Source organism: Nicotiana tabacum, chromosome 18, assembly GCF_000715075.1.
Source record: "Nicotiana tabacum cultivar K326 chromosome 18, ASM71507v2, whole genome shotgun sequence".
Classification (NCBI taxonomy): Eukaryota; Viridiplantae; Streptophyta; class Magnoliopsida; order Solanales; family Solanaceae; genus Nicotiana; species Nicotiana tabacum.
This window is the reverse complement of record NC_134097.1, coordinates 120,630,387-120,647,947: the sequence shown is the minus strand read 5'-3', so window position 1 is coordinate 120,647,947 and position 17,561 is coordinate 120,630,387. Positions and strand designations below refer to the sequence as shown.

The following is a 17,561-nucleotide window of genomic DNA, read 5'->3' as shown; positions in this document are numbered from 1 at the left end:
TTTTGACCCCCTTCTTCAACTGCAAGGCTGAGATGTTTTCAACGGCCATCTTCATGGGCATGCACGGGATAATGCAGGGCTTGGTCCCGTTTGCTCCCATCATCAGTAACATGTCAGCATACGGTACATGCATGGTGTTGGTTTGCCTCAGGAATTCCAATCCAACTATCAACTCGAAGTCATCTATGATCACCACGCGCAGGTTGAATTTTCCTTCGTAAGGGCCAAGCTTCACCGGTACTTCTTTGGCTATTCCACCCACTGGCTGGGGAGGTGAGTTGATAGCCTTGACACGGCCTCTACCTTTCCCTACAACTAGACCAAGGCGCTCCACCTGAGTCGAGGCTAAGTAGTTGTGGGTAGCACCCGTGTCTACCATGGCCCGAATGGGCTTGCCATTCACCTTCATCTCAACGAACATTAAGGTCCTCTCGTGCTTAAGAGGAGTCTCATCATCCGCCTTCTTTTTCCCTTTCTTGGTGACGGGACATGGGTCCTTCTTCTTACGGATACCAGCACTAGTCTCTGCTAATGCCTCAGAAATGGAGCCAACAATTGCATTGAAGGCACCTACGGGTTCAGTCTGATCCGCATCGTCTGAATCGTCATCCGTCCCATCATCAAAAGTCTGATGGGCATTCATCTGTGCATGTGGGCACTCATTGTTCCAATGTGGTCCGCCACAATGACGGCACCCTGAAGGAGGCTTCCTCCCCCGATCATTGTTGTTAGATGCAGCACTGTTGCTGCCTGTGGAGGGAGCCTTAGGTTTGGTTGAGCTCCGATCTCCCCCACTTCTGCTAGGGCCACCATTGCTAGACTGGCCCCCTTTGAATCTCGCTCAGGCAGGCGGCTGAGGCCTATCCTTCCGAGCTTCCATTTGATAGTCCCCAAGGCATTCAGCTGTTTGGATCGCCTTGGGCAGGGTATCTACCCGTTGTCTTTGTAGCTCCATACGGGCATAAGGTTTCAGCCCTTCTAGGAAAGTGAAGAGCTTGTCTTTGTCCCCCATGTCGCATATGCTTAGCATGAGCGCGGAGAATTCCCGCACGTAGTCCCGCACGGATTTCTCGTAGCTTTCTCCTTGAATTGTATTCAACATTTTCGGGGAAGAACTGTAGGCGTATGGCTGCTTTCAGTTCTGCCCATGTTTCGAGAACATCTTCACCGGCCTTGATGGCTTCGTATTTCACCCGCCACCAGAGTTTAGCATCACCCTGAAGATACATGGCAGCAGTTGCTACCTTCTTACCTTCTTCAAGGCCCCCAACAGCATCGAAATATTGTTCGATATCAAAGATGAAGTTCTCCAATTCCTTGCCATTCCTAGCTCCACTGTATGGCTTTGGCTCACGAATTTTCAATTTTTGTGTCGCGGAAATGGGGTTTGCAGCGTCCCCAATCTGGTTTCCATCGCCTCGCAGCAGGCCCTGTAAAGCAGCATTGACGACATTGAGCTTGTCTGTCAAGTCGTCAATAGTTTGTTGCATGGCAGTCACCCTGTCTGCCTCTTGTGCCCTGTAAGTTAAATCCTCGGCACGCTCCTGTTAGAATCCCTCGAATTTGCCAAAAATTTTGGCTACCTTTGTGGCTGCCGTTTGCCGGTCTCCCTCGGAGTCACGATTGATGTTTTCTATGTCAACTTCGGCCTGTAGCACCCTGTGGTCCAGGTCATCCAACCTTTGCCCTAGGCTGGTTCTTAGTTCAGGCAGTATTCATGATGGGCAGTAATCCGTCGACCGTCTGTTCAAGGGAAAATTCAGCATGGTCAGAAATGGTGGTAATGGCAATGCGTTCTCTCGTCTGATGTCGAGCCTAGGCTCTGATACCAACTGTTACGTGGTGCCTTCCTGAGATTCCTTGGAAGGGAGACGTAAGGCTAAGCAACTGATGTCAGTGCAGTTGTTGTCCGCCAACTGAGGTCCCCTCCGTACGCTAGACTAGATTGTCAGTGTCGTACGGGAAAACCAATGCCAAGAGCAATTGAGAGAACAGGATTGAGAATTGAGAACGAAAGAAAGATTGATTGCATTAATGAAATCTATTACAGAAAGGCAACGCGGTGTCGAGGGGGAGAGACACCAGTACAGAGAATTGTTTGCTTGCTAGAAAGTTTGATTGCTTGATCCCCCCTAATAATACTTTAAAAAAATAATCCAAAGCTACAAGACTAGACTTGATTAAGCTGGAGAAACATAATGGAAGTACATGGAATAAAACTACTCTATATTTACAATGAAAAAGACTTAGTTTGCTATAAGCAGAAACAGGTCCGTTGTCAGCAGCATAGTCTTTGGCATCAGGGTCTGCGCGCGCGGCGCTGTTGGCATCTGCCTGCGATTGGGCTCTGGTAAGGGATATCGGTGGGGCGACAAAGGTACATGCGCGCTTGTCACTTGGCGCGGCCAAGACCACGTGGTTGTCCGTGGCGCTAGGCATTGGAAGGCTTGCTAGGACGCCACGGGGCGCGCCCAAGGGGTCATGGGGCACGGCTGAAAAGCCACCCATGACATAACACATGTAAAATTTAGACATATTTATTGATTTAATCCATTTTAACCTACTCAAATTTGACTCGACCAACATATTCAACACCCGTAAATTCACAAGGTGGTTTACCACAAACTTAGAGACTTAGGAATTTAAGCTAAATAATATATTGTTATATTTCCTTTTATATCATAATTTAAGTCATAACTTATTGAGTTAACTCACTTAGACAAGCAGAATTTAGACATATTAAGTCACGATCTATTCATTGACTTGACCCATTTTGACGTGTTCAAATTTTACTCAATAAGCCCATTTGACACCCATAAATTCACAGGGTGTTTGACCAAAAACCTTGACATTATTTTTCAACATGTTCCTGTTTCTAAATTGTCATCTTCATACAAATGTTGTTGTTATTTCAACCTGGCCTCTGTCATTATGTAATTTGTGTCCTAGTTCTAAAGAATTTTGAAAATCTTGAACCCCCTTAATCTCAATTCTAACTTCCTCCTTTCTATTTCGATATCCAAGTCACTAATTGTTTTCATTTACTTGATGCCATCAAGATGTAACTTGTACCACCGTCACGAATTGTGGTGGAATGGATAAAATATTTTACCCTTAATCAAAAGTTTCGAGCTTGAGCCTTAAGAATAAAAACAATTTTGGTCCCTTTAATAGGCCTTACGCGATGCGAATGCGGATTGGACGGAGCCATAATGTGAATACCGAATTAGAAAGAAAAAAAAAAGACTTGCAAACTCTTTACTATTGACCTTGTACATTGTAGCATCAAAATTTAGCAAAAGGAGCATCCGGCCAAAAACACCACACACCTTTCACAAAAGCAAAAAGAACCACCAACGATCATAATAAAGAGGAGAAGGAAACATTACAAAAGTGGGAGAAGAAAAGGAAAGGATCAAATTTAATTCCTTATTGTCATCTCCAACCTTCCCCCATTTCCCCGTAATATGGGCAACTTTTGTCATAATGAAGCTTCAATCCTCCTTTATTTTTACCCTTAAAATGGAGGATGAATAGATGGGGGTACATTATTCATCTCCCACATTACTATTCATGCATATTTTATTTTTATTTTATTATTTAACTCTTTTAATTTATCTCTTTATTTATACCTAGTTATGTTTATGTAATATCTTTATAATATTAATTTAACATCTTAACTTTGGCGTATAATTTTGATAAATTAATTTTCGTGCATTTATTATTTTTATGTAAAATTATAAGTTAATTTTATTATAAGTTATAATTGTATAAAAAATATATGATCATCTCAAAAAATGAATAGTGCAAATATAAAATATTAGATGTTGCTAAAATTGAAAGGACAAGAATATAATATGGGCTATTATTTAGTTGACAATATATATCCAAAATGGTCAACCCTTGTGCAAACTATTCGTGAGCCACGTTTGGCAAAGAAAAATTATTTTGCGATGAAACAAGAATCATGTCAAAAAGATGTTGAACGTGCATTCGGAGTTTTGCAACAACGTTTTGTAATTGTTGCAGGACCCTCACGTTTTTGGCAAAAAGAAGTGCTACATGATATAATGACTACATGTATTATATTGCACAACATGATAATCGAGAATGAGCGTGATCTTAATGCACCAATTCAAGATGATTTGGAAGGTCCACCTCCAACAATAGAAATGGCAGAAGATGAAAATCAACGATTTCAAGAATTTTTAGCTCGACATGGAAGAATTAAGGACAAAGATACTCATTTTGCACTTCGTATGCATTAATAGATCATTTATGGGAGAATACTAGAGGTTGAAGTTGAATATTTATGTAGTATTTCGAATAAAATTTATCGTTATGTAATATGTATTTAATTAATCTTGTATCACAATTATTTCACTTTTATTTGAATTATTAGTTAATCTATAATAATTGCTTACAAATTATATTATTTAAAATTTTATGGAATTGTTTTAATGGAAATTACAAAATAATGAAAATAAAAGATGAAATTTGTTTAATGAAAATTAAAAAATAAAATTGAAATGAAAGATAATAATATAATATAGAAGAGAAAAGAATATAAAAAAGAATATTCGCTTTCGGGGGAAAAGGGGGGGGATGGTTGAAGTAAGTTGTCACCAAAATGGGAAAATCCCCATCTTGGGGACCAAAATGGGGGTGAAGGTTGGAGATGCCCTAATGCAAAAGGCAAGAAGAAAAAACTCACCTTTGTCTTCACTAAATGAATCAAGAAATGCTAAAACATAATTTGGATAGAATAACAAGTCAAGCTATCAACTTTGTGTGCCTGAGCTTGCTTACATTGTCAGTCCCAAACTTAGATAAAGAAAAAGGGTTGCGGTAGATATATAATCAACATAAAACTCATCAACTTATGAACTCTAACGATACAGAATATATCATTGGTGATATGAGATAAAATGGATCGACGTGATCAGTAAGGATTCATGTGACAACTTCTTTTGGAATTGAAGCATAATTATTATAACAATTCAAATTATTGTTCCTTTATTTATCATGATCCTGTTTCTGAATTGTCATCTTCATATAAATTTGCAACTATATCTTTTTAGCCTGCTCTCTGTCATTCTATAATTTGTACCCTAGTTGTAAGGAATCTAACAACCTTAGTTTCAATTTGAAATTCCCTACTTTCTATTTTCAGTGTCCCAGTATACCCTAGTGAGAAGTTTTCAATAGCTTTTCACTTAATTAATGCCATCAAGATGTGAACTTGCACATTTTTCACAGTAGACTTCGTACATAACTACATATATTTTGTAGCATCAAACCTAGCTTTGAGTTACATAGCAACCACTGTGATAACATCAACCTTGGAGGACACAAACCATGATATATTTACTAAATTTTCTTTTGCTCATCACCACCCTACCAAATTCAATTTTTTTTTAAAAGTTTCTGGTCTCAACTGTGGAATGCTTGCATTAGAGTAGACCGTCTACATAATAACCTGTAATACCCTATATTTTAATAAGGGTGTATTGGTCATTAGCAAAATAATAATAATAATAATAATAATAATAATAATAAACTAGCTACAAAAAAAGAAGAAGAATAACCAAAAAAAAAAGATAAGGAATTCAAAAAAAAAAAAGGTTGAAGCCCATTCTGCCCAAAAAGGAAAAGAAACAAAATCTAGCAAAATAACTAATAAAACAAAAAATAATTAAAGCCAAAAAGGAGTTGGGGAAAGGAATACGCAGTCTGCTTAAATTGAAACAGAAGCAAAAGAAAAGGGTTGAGACAAAAATCCCTTAGACCTACCATCGAATAGAAAAACAAAAGAAAGAAGCTTCGGTTGTTTCTCTACCGCTGAAGACCGTGTTTCATCTAATCTTTGGCATACAATTTCTTAAGTTTCAGCAATACACTCCAGGTAGTTACATGTATTTCTTCCTCTTTTAAGGCTATGGAATTTTATATACATAATCTTTGTAGGGCTGAGTAGATATAATTTTGAAGTTGGACTAAAAATTTGAAAGATATAGTTAAGGAAATTGGGAGAAATTCATGAGACTTTTCCATGAATTAACTGGGTAAATTATATGAATAGGTTGGAGTTGATAGATTAGTAATTACTCATATGTGGGTAAATATAATTCGGCGAATTAAGAGTCAAATATGGAACCTCGAGGGTTGGGTATTCTAAATTAGCTATGAATTAGCCTAAACATAGAAATTAACATGACACCGATATTATGTAATTATAGATTGAATTGGAGGAAGTTGTACGAATTGCTCGAGGTGAAGCATTTGGAATTTTGGCACGAGTACTGTGAGTAGTAATCTTACAGCAATTTGTGTTTTCATAACCTGCATGATTTTTAATAAGAATATGTTACCGATTAATTTGAGTTGCATGTGGGACAAGTCTTTTACTCGATATGATACCAAAATAGTTATTTGATATGATTACCATTGTTTTAAATATTCTTGTTGTCACTAGATACATTTTACCGTTACTTGAATTTATTGTTATCCAAATGAAATTATATGATTTGATAAGAACCGAAATGTCCTATATTGTTTTAAAATATTTCCTATGAGCATATATGGATTACAGAGACAAGTATAAATGGGAGTAGACTTTGAAGGATCCCGTAGCTAACGGCGGGTTCGTTAGACTTGGTGCACCTTGTATTTACCGATTACAGAGTACAGTTATAGTCACCGCTAGTGGGAAGGTAGAACTAGCATACCGTTACCGATTTCCCTCGAGTAGGGACTACCGTTATATTTGGCTTCTTGCGAAGAAGTCCACAGTTATACCGATTACATGATTCGTTCATTGAAACCTCCTAAATGTGAATATTGATATTAGACGGTGGTTACCAAGCTTTTTACCAAACTGTTAATTGTATTATACTACAAGAAAAGCATGACGAGACTGAAAATTATTTATTGTTTCTGAAAGGGCATTTTTATGTTATTTTCTGTTTGATATACTAGCATGTTTTCTGACTTGTCCCCAACAAAAACGGTTGTGGTTAAGTGTTATTTACTCACTGAGCTAGCGACTCATTCCCCGCTAATTTTTTTTACAGAGACAGCAGTTGACGTAGGCGAGAATATCGTTAATTAGAGCGCACGGGTTGATATTTCTCGGTGAGCCTCGCACTTGTTCGTCCATGTCTGCAAGATACTTGACGGCGTCGACGAGTTTTTCCAGCATGAGTTCGTCCCGCACTCCTCCCTGCTCACGGGCAACTTCTCTTGCTTGCACACAGATTTCTTGCAAGAGCCTGTCACACTGGGCGGCATTCTCTTAAGTCTCTCGATGCAATTCGCGTGGGCAGAGATTTTATTTATTGTTATGGTCTTTTCATTGAACTCTGAGTCGCTCCATCGTTATTGTGTCGTGAGTATTCTTTTGTTATTATAGTCTTATGTTGAGTATCGTTCTCATTTATCAAAGTTGGAGATAAATTTGTATTTCTAGTGGTTAGTTGGTGGTTTAGTTATGGTGGAGACTTATATTGGTTAATTGACAAGTTGTCAATAATTTGGTATGATATTAGGATGTTTGGTTGTTGATTTGAGACAGGAAAGTTTTTGGGATGGTCCAAAAATAGGGAAAACTCTGTTCGATTTTCTGTAAAATTACCGATGAGGCTTACTTGGGAGCACTTGCTCCTAAGCGCCGGTCACAATCCAAAATTGGATCGTGACACAACTCCTTGGGGTGCGGACTTTCCCGTGTGAAAGCGGGATGGTTCGTGCATTTCTTCTACAATATGATTATGAAGCAGGGGAGAACATATCACAAGAAGAAGGTGCTGAGCTATGACAGGACAGTAAGCACTTCCAAACTGCTGCAACAATTAATGCTTAGAGCATTCAAGTTCAAGATGACGATGATTTGATTAAAAGTACAGTACATCATTTGGAGCGTCATAAGCTGCACTCATGTAAAAGAATGAGGAACATGCATGCTTCAAATGAGAATTTCTCAAGTATTTCTAGACACCATATTGTGAAAGGACTTAAGTTGCATGTAAAAATTTCTACACAATTAGCCTAGTTTAACGTATTACACAGGGTAGTTACCATTCTACTAATCAATATATTTTACCCATATAAGTAATTTATCATATATTTTACACCGTCAATGCATACATTTTTTAACTTTCTATTACTAGTACTATGAAACATAATTATAGTCTCTTGGTCATTCAACCTAAAAGAACCAGTTTCTAAACAAGAATATTTCATCATATTTCCACTGTTTTGAACTAATGTAACCTTTGGTATTTATCTCAGCAAATTCTCTAGTTGTCAACCTCACTCAAGAAGACAACTCTCTTCTATAATCACAAGCAAAATTGATCCCTACCACATGCATATTTCTAGAAAAAATGTGGATTCATTTAACTTTTTGCAAACAATGACATGACTTTACAGCATAATGAAAAGCTTAAATTCAACAATGCATTCACTAAAGGGCTGTAAATGTCCCTACATGTTCCATAACCTGCTCAATTCATAAAGTTTAGACACAATAAGTGGAAAAGGCAACACACCACTAGTAATTTCAGTAGACATATATATATATATTGATAAAGTAGTATCCAGCAAATCTTCGTCACACTTTTTAGTACAAGGTTAGCCCAGTGCACTAAGCTCCCGTTATGCGCGGGATCGAAAAAGAGCCACACTATTATAAGGGTTTATTGTACGCAATAGTATCCTGCATTTCTGTAAGAGGTTGTTTCCACGGCTCAAACCCGTGACCTCCTGATCACGTAACAACAACTTTACCAGTTACGTAACGCTCCCTTTCACACTTTTTAGTACAAGATGATAACATCATATCATATAGTACAATATACATCCCCAAAGATATTCTTCAATACAAATTCTCATTCTTTGAAAATGAAAGTAAAATAAATACATCTTGTTTTTTTCCATAAAATGGAAGAGCTTAATTATATTCAAACCCCTTCAAGAAGATCCATCACAACAATTAAGCAAAGCAAAGAGAAGAGCACAATACCACTAGGTTTTGGAATTAGACCAGCAGAAACCTCTACCTCTGCAAACAAAAAAAACACCACAATAAGAATCAAGACAATGAAAGAACTGATCGGTGCACTAAGCTTCTGCTATGCACAAGGTCTAAGGAAGGGCCGGACCACATGGGTCTATTGTATACAGTCTTACCTATATTTTTACAAGAGGCTGTTTCTACGGCTCAAACCATGACAATGATTTGACAAGAGAAAACAAAGAAAGCTTTTAGTGTAAAAGCTTCTGAGTTATGAGATAAGAGAACTTACTACATTGAGTTACATAGCAAAGGCATCTCAATCCAACTCCACAATTACCATAAGGTTTTCTACACTCATCACAAGGATTTGGTACATGTTCAATATCCCAAGATATCCTTGTCCCTAACTCAAGTTTCTCACTATTCCCATCTTGAGAATTGCTTTTATAAACTCTTCTATAATGTGAACAGTTCAAATCCTTAGGATGAAACTCATTTCCCAAATCTTGAACATCATCAACCATCAAACAAGAAAAAGACCCTTGTTTTAGACCTTCTTTACACAACTTCAAAGAAATTCCTTTCTCATTTTTCAAGTAAGGACAATTTCGAAAAATTGATGTATTTCCCTTAGGATTTAAGCAGTTGAATAAGAGTAATGAGTTAGGCTTAGGTGGAGGAGGAAATCCAAAAGATAAATCTTTAGCAGATACATAATGAGATGAAGTAGAACAAGAACTATGAGAAACAGTAAGTACTTTATTTTTGTAATCAATTGATGAAACTTGGAAAAGACCAACAGAAGTTCTATAGTATAAAATCTCTGATCTACAAAAGACCATGTTTTTCAAGAAAGATGAATTTGTTGAGTTTTGAGAAACAAATGGCTCTTCAATTCTTATATTACCACAGTAGTTTTTTGCTGCTTGTGCTTCTTGAGACATGTAAAAGTTTAAAGAAAGGAAAAAGACTAAAAGATGAACTTTCTTGATCAAGATTTCCATGTTTTTGCTTCCTTTCTTTTGTTACCCTGATTTGATATTTCTACTGTATTGGAACTTCAAAAATGGAGTTTTTGATGCAATGAGAAAATGCAAAATAGATGAAAGGCTGTAAAAGGAGGAATTAAAGAATCTAACTTTTCCACTTTGCAGGAAAAAAATTCTACCTTTTTGTTACTGTAATATTCTTTGAGCATCATAAAATTCTGGAATAAAATATTATTACCTTTTTATTTATCTGATATGCTTTGTTGACCTCAAAGTCCTTTTTGAGTCTGGAAACAACCTATCTACTTTATAAACGGGGAGCGGGGTAAGGTTTGAGTACACGTTACTTTCAGTCTCCATGGGTAAGATTTTACTGAATTTGTTTGTATTTTCCGATTAGTGATAATAGAGGCAACATATGGCAGACAAACTTTGGTATAATGGGGTCAGTATGATGTAGTAGAAGATTAATTTTAGCATGTAGATCTCTAGCATAGGTAATGAAAAGTCAAAAGTTAAATTTGTACTCTAGTTCAGTGATTATTTCATAATCAAAATACTAGTCACAAGATGTTGAAAAGGACACAATGTTCTATTGAAATGTCCATTCATGAAAGGATATCATAAAATGCAAAACCATCCACAATACAAACACTTGAACCTCAATTAGACCAAAACAGTCTAAACAGAACCAAACCATATTGGAACATAATAACACACATAACACTAGTTTGTTGTGCCATGGATAACAGGTGCTTTGAAAGTAATAGCAGGGAAAATCCAACACCACAGCCTTGTCAATTACAGTGGCAAAAGTAGCTGAAAATTCGACATAAATTGGGTGACTAACATAATTTTTTATAGTGTTCTTTGCTACTGAATGTCATTTTTAAAGCATGAGTGAAACATTGTGCAAGCATTTCATGGCTTTCAGTATCTTTTCCCCTGCCACAAGTTAAAGAACCATTTGAATATTAGTACGTACTATTTATCACAAAAATGTGTGACTACATTAAAATGACCTATGAGAAAATGTGAACAGTGTATTCAAAGACATACCAAACAAAAGACTTGGCTAGCGTTTCATCATAGATTTTCAAATTTATTTTGAAAAATCTTGATTTGGGTGAAGTTTAGTTTGAAGATGAAAATGTATTTGGACATAAGTTTTCAAAAGATATTTCATTTCTTTTTTTTTTGTAAAAACATGAAACATGACTTATACCTATAAGTTCTAAAAACTATCACAAATACCCAACGTTACCTTTATCAATAACATTCATTATATTATCGCAAACCATAGTCCTGAACATAAATAAATTTGGTACAAAATTATCATTTTTATAATGAACTACATAATACACTATCACATGACCGAGAAGATGAAGCAGCGTTGTTACAAAATAATAAATAGTGAGCTCTTTTATAAAATACAAAAGTTTGGGGTAATTTTTAAAAAATGTAATAGTGATATTTTGGGCCAAAACCAGCTCTTGGGATTTGAGATTTGAGTTTTAGGAATTTGCCAAAATATAAGTAAAATCTATGGCCAAACATGTATTTGCAAAAAAAAAAAAAAACTCAAATATATTTTGACAAAATGTATGGTGAAACGGGTCTTGATAGTGTCCATTTCTAAAGCAAGCTTTTCCAACCTTTTAAAAATCTTCTCCACCACCACATCTTGCTTGAACTTCACAAAACCAAATGCTTGAATTCATCAGCAGTGGCTGCTAGTTATTGGTAAATCAATGAAGCAAAAATGGCCTCCGAAACCCGCGTTTGTATACATCAAGTCCTATTCAACATTTGAACATTATGACTTCGACAACTAATTTTACTCAACCCTATTTGATTTGGGTTCCAACTCTATTATATGTACTTATTTAGTAGATTTTTAAGTATATGTATAGAGTTTGAGCCAAAACTACTGAGATTGTATGAACAAGTAAGTCCTTACCTACCTCTGCCTAGTGGCCGAGTCACATTGAGTGACACCACTTCACTGGAAAATTACAATATATTACTAGATATATTTTTTATTTTATGTATATTTACTATACTACTCCCTGTGATTTTTTGATGTATCTAATTATTTATATTTTGACACCCTTTAATGAAGATTCTGGCTCCGCCACTTCTGCCCAGTATATACACCCCCACATTATTTTAATAAGGAGCACGTGTTGGACTACTTCCAAAAAAGCAATAAAATCAAGAAAGGTAATTATTTTATAATTTTAAGTTTTGAAGATTCGTTCATGTGATCTAGACAAATCTAATTATCCAAGACAAATCTAATTAAGGAGTATTTATGCATTTTTCCCAATATAGAATGAACATAGTATGAGTAGTAAAATATCAATGCCAATTCATTAAAGAGCTTAAATATCTCAACAGCCAACACGTTTGTTGTTTAATCATTCAGTATTCAAAATTCATTAGCCTGATTAAGTTGTATTTACGCAAAGTAGGCCATCTAAAAGGGTAAAACGCTTCCTACCGAAAAGTTCTACATTTTTTTTGTTCGAACTCGAAATCCCTTATTAAAAATGAATGGATCACAACTATTTCATCACACTTCTCGATAATACTTTATAATGATATATTAAATGTCTTAACCATCCACAATTTTGGAAAGTATGTATTAAGCCTTTATTTCAAGATTCCTCATAGTGATACATTACATGTCTTAAGCATCCACAATTTGGGAAGCAAAGATAATAGACTGTTCACACACTTGAACCTCAAACATCCAAATATCATCCTAAACAAATCAAACCATACTGAAACATAGATGCACACATACAACTAGCTTTTTTTATTTTTTTGTGACATTGATCATGTGGTCAAGCTGGAGCAGGTGCTTTGACAGAAATAGCAGGGAAATCCAGTAGCACAGCCTTGTCAATTACAGTGGAGAAAGTAGCAGAAAATTCCACATGATTTGGGTGACTAACAAATGTGGTATAGTCATCCTTGTTATTGAATGTCATCAAGAAAGCATGAGTAAAACCTTGTGTTAGCATTTCATGGCTTTCAGCATCTTTTCCCCTGCCACAAGTTATAGAAACCATTTTAATTTACAATCATCACAACAATGTGCAAGCAAAAGAGTAGTTCTGTACACTAAGCTCGCACTGTCTGGGAAAGAGTCAGACCAAGACCACATTTGATCTTATGAGTATGGAACCTTATCTCACATTTCTGCAAGAGGCTGTTTTCGCGATTCGAACCTATGACCTCCCAATCACGCAACGGTAACTTTTACCGTTGCACCAAGACTCCTCTTCTATGTATCAGCTATGTTGCTCAGACTTATCTCCGGTTGCATGTCGGATCCTCCTAAAGTAGTGTATTTTTGAAGGATCCGACACGGGTACAGTAACATTTTGGAGAGTCCGTATAATATAGTGTATCAGTATTTATAAAAATGAGCATAAAAATGTATTCAATGACTTACCAAACAAAAGACTTGACAATATCCATTTCTTGAACAAGCTTTTCCAATCCTTTTAGAATGTCGTCCACCACCACATCTTCCTTGAACTTCACCAAAACCAAATGCTTGAATCCATCAGCCATGGCCAGTTAATTAGTAAACCAATGAAGCAAAATGGTTCACCAAAAGACACCTATATATACACCCAACATTATTTTTCTGTCAACTTCAACAGTCTGTCATCACTCATGCTGGGGCAGATGGAGTTTATACGTGTCGAGTTCATCTAAATTCAGTACTTTTAATGCAGAGTATAAATTTATATGTAAAAATTTACTAAAATTACAATAAATAATAGATACAAACTCATAACTTTAAAAATATAATGAGTTTAAGGATAATAATCTTAAAAATTGTACTCATAAAACTTAAATCTTGGATCCATCTTTGCATAAATACACATTTTTGTACCATGAAGTCAAGTCTCTCCTTTACAAGACAATATCTGCAAAACAATATATGGAAAAAGGTACAATTAGCTGCATGGGACAATGTAATTTTCATGGCTTCACCCTAATTGTCCTAACCTTGCTTTTCAAAAAGGAGTGACCCCACTCTGAACCATTCTTCTTGGAATTTGAGGGACTAGTTTTCAAAATGCAACATCATAGTGAGAAACCACTACTACTACTATTTCTCATTTGTGGGACCAAGTAGTTTGGACGTAAAAATTATACTCCTTCCGGTCTACAATAAGTGACTAATTTGTTTTGGGCGCATCCATTAAGTCACTAAATTCTAAACGAAAATAGTTAGTATGACTAAACTACCCTTCGTTAAATGTTGCACCATAGTTATAGTAGCACTTGTTTATCTTCTCAAACGTGAGGAGTAAATGATTTTTTAGGGTTACGTACATAAGAGTAATTTTGAAAAAATAAATTGAATTTTTTCTTGATTATATAAATGGACACTTATTTTGGACCAAAATAAAAAAGCAAATTGGTTATTATTGTGGACCGGATGGAGTAATTGTTTTTAAAAGTACTCATTTTAGTCCATAATAAGTGACTTTTTAGTTCTAGCACACCACTTAAGAAAACACGAACTCCTAGAGATAAAAAAAATATGTATTCACTAAATTACCCATAATTAATTGTTACCTTGACATATTGGGCTATGTAAATAAGGGCAAAAATTTTGGAAAAATAAAATTAATTCCTTCTTGATTATGTAAAAGGATACTTATTTTGGACCAAAAGGTCACTTATTATGGACCGGAGGGAGTAGTATTTGGAATTAAGTTGAAAATAGTATTTGAAATTTGAAATTATGTTTGAACATGCATTTCACTTAAAAACAATATTGCAATTTTGTGAGTGGAGAAAATATAATTCTGAATTTTTTTTGAAAAACTCATTTTCGAAAATTTTCCAAAAACTTATAAAATTTCATGGGCAAACATATTTTTGAAAAAAAAATTATGGACAAATGGGGCTAAATTGAAAGATACTCTTTTTATTTAGTCCTCATTTTTTTCTTTTGCTTTAAGTTGAGCATGCCATGTTCATTTACTGGATTTTTCCCTATGGCCCTTCTTTGTGCTATCTAATTTACGATTGAGTTTTGATATGGAAATCATTGACATAACATCACTTAATTTAAGGAATGTGACCTTAGGCTTTTCTTTCAAATAATTGGTATGTTGTTGAATTATTAAAAGGTTATACACTATAGAGATTTATCATGTTCTTTATTATGCTCGAAATTAGATTTTCAGTATCATATGCGTGTATTCCAGTATGTTATAGTAACGTTAGTACAAGAAAGAGAACATCTGACCGTATAATAAAAGTAAATCTTATTCTATTTATATCCCCTTGATTAAACTAAGTGGGTGTTTGGACATAAGAATTGTGAAATTCCGAAAAAGGGTTTAAAAAAAATCAATATATATATTTTTTGGAAATAAAAACTTTTGGATATATATATATATATATATATATATATATATATATATGCAATTTGAGTTTTTGAATTTTTGTGAGTGCTTTGAAGTGAAATTTTTAAAAAATAGCTTTTTGTAGTTTTTCAAATTCCAAAAAATTCTTAAATTCAACTTCAAGTGAAAATTTGAGATTTTTATGGCCAAACGATAATTCGAAAAAAAAAACTTTTTTTGGCCAAACGGGCCCTAAATGTAAATATTGAAGGAGCAAATCCCAAAAGATATTCGACATGCTCTATGGACCATGGTTCATCAATACTGGAAAAATCCCTAGTGACCAATTTTCTCTCTAATGAACGAAAAGTTGGAAATAAATTCCATCAGAAGTTCTTACTTTCTTTTTCAAACTTTGATATTTGTTTTACAGAAAAAGGTCAAAATTACTCATATTGTTTGGTAGATAGTTTAAAATTATCCTCCATTTATCTTTTGGTCCTCAAATACTCTCATCGTTATTTTTATACTAAAATTACCTTTCAATTTAACGGTAAAAGTTGTTGGCTACGATTTTAACTTGTAGGCATCTTTTTACTTGGCCACATGGCTCTTTGGGTCAGACAACAAATATTGATAATATTACTCGTCCTATTATTAGACCCGCCCCATTTCTTTTATTACCCCGGTTAAAAATATGGCTCGAGCATTTATAGACAGAAAAGCTATTCTTTAAAAAAAAAATCAGCATTACTTGGTGAAACTAGTTCTTTGAAAATGAATTTTAAATCTTTTATTGGAGGTGGTAAAAATCCAAATGCTTTTGCTCTATCAAATGATTAAGCACCATCTGGCCATAGATTTTTGCAATTTTTTTCAAAAATTTTGGTAAAACATGTTTGTTTATAAATTTTATCCACATGTTGACAGATTTTGAAAACAAAAGTTTCAAATCCCAAAATAACTCTATACCTGTTTTTGGCTCAAAATAGTACAGTTGGGGTTTTTAACAATTTCAAAAATTACCCCAAACTTTATATTTTTTAAAAAAAGTCCATCTATTATGACCTAACTAATCCACCAGCTAAATAATTTTTTTTAACTGATGGATCTTGTAATATTATTACAATTTGACGAATTATAGTAGCTAGTAATCGTGTTAATAGCAGTTGCTATTAAAATATCAGGTTATTGTTTTAGGATAGTGTATTATGTAATTTATTATATAAATGATAATTTTGTGCCAAACTTATCTATGTTCAGGACTATGATTTGTGATAATGATAATGAATGACATCGATAAAGGTTCTGCATATACATGATTAGCTAGTTTGGTATCTCTGATTAGAACTTATGAGTATAAGTCACGTTTCATGTTTTTTTCAAAAAAAAAAAAGTAAAATATATTTTAAAAATAATGTTCAAATAGATTTTAATCTTTAAAATAAATTTGAGAATGTGGTAGCTAAATCTTGATATCAGATTTTAACATTAGAATCAAGAAACAGCAAAAGAGGCCCATGTCCAAACAAATCGAATCTGTTGTCGGACATCCAGTCGTGCATACAAACAGTCCACTAAAATAAAGTTGCATCAGCCTTGCTTGGATTCCACTAGCCCCTGCCATTTCTGAGCCACCACAGCTATAGTAAAAGGGTAAACTGACAAATGACAATGTAATTGAAGACCTTGCCACAGCTTCTTTGGTCCTATAATTGGTAATTTGCTTTTCCTTTTTTTTTTTTTCATTTAGCTGAATCAATTTCTTTAATGTGAAATAAGATAGAAGAGGTGAAAAATTTAATCATTTTGTGTTTGTCTATTTTAGGGTGTAGCCTTTTCCATCAATCGAAAAAGACGGTTATAAACTGACTAAATAACTAGATTCTTAGGTAAACTAGCGAAGCCCTTCTTCCTATCATTGATTAGAGAAAACAGAGTAATTGTTATTGTATTATTCATTGATTGCATCTAACAGATGTATGAATGATATTGTCAGCTATGTTATAGAATTCAACCACTCTTCTCGCTACCAACAAGGGATTAGTTGTGAAATGGTAAGTACTCCATCTTTATCAGAGATTTCAAGTTCAAGCCCCATGTATGAAGTCGTCTTTGTTAATTAGAGAGCTTTAACCCCCAATATGAAACTCTCCAACACGAATTCAAATT

At 34.8% G+C, this 17,561-nt stretch overlaps 3 protein-coding genes and 1 long non-coding RNA gene across 4 annotated transcripts; 2 read left to right on the top strand and 2 right to left on the bottom strand.

Annotated features, from left to right (window-relative positions):
- The first annotated feature begins 3,857 nt into the window (after positions 1–3,857).
- On the top strand, positions 3,858–4,268 carry LOC142172672 (uncharacterized). Its single transcript, XM_075236340.1, has one exon. The coding sequence runs from the start codon at positions 3,858–3,860 to the stop codon at positions 4,266–4,268; it is 411 nt and encodes a 136-aa protein (XP_075092441.1).
- A 1,419-nt stretch (positions 4,269–5,687) lies between these two features.
- On the top strand, positions 5,688–8,666 carry LOC142172970 (uncharacterized). Its single transcript, XR_012702278.1, has 3 exons — positions 5,688–5,905; positions 6,240–6,304; positions 7,074–8,666. It is a non-coding gene; the product is annotated as an uncharacterized LOC142172970 (long non-coding RNA).
- Positions 8,667–8,813: 147 nt separating this feature from the next.
- LOC107819322 (uncharacterized) lies at positions 8,814–10,178 on the bottom strand. Its single transcript, XM_016645424.2, has 2 exons — positions 9,306–10,178; positions 8,814–9,061 (listed from the first exon to the last, which is right to left on the bottom strand). The coding sequence occupies exons 1-2, from the start codon at positions 10,018–10,020 to the stop codon at positions 8,961–8,963; spliced, it is 816 nt and encodes a 271-aa protein (XP_016500910.1). The 5' UTR covers positions 10,021–10,178; the 3' UTR covers positions 8,814–8,960.
- Positions 10,179–12,636: 2,458 nt separating this feature from the next.
- Positions 12,637–13,633, bottom strand: LOC107819314 (stress-response A/B barrel domain-containing protein At5g22580-like). Its single transcript, XM_016645417.2, has 2 exons — positions 13,469–13,633; positions 12,637–13,059 (listed from the first exon to the last, which is right to left on the bottom strand). Exons 1-2 carry the CDS (start codon positions 13,588–13,590, stop codon positions 12,855–12,857), a joined length of 327 nt encoding a protein of 108 aa, XP_016500903.1. The 5' UTR covers positions 13,591–13,633; the 3' UTR covers positions 12,637–12,854.
- Between the last annotated feature and the right edge of the window lie 3,928 nt (positions 13,634–17,561).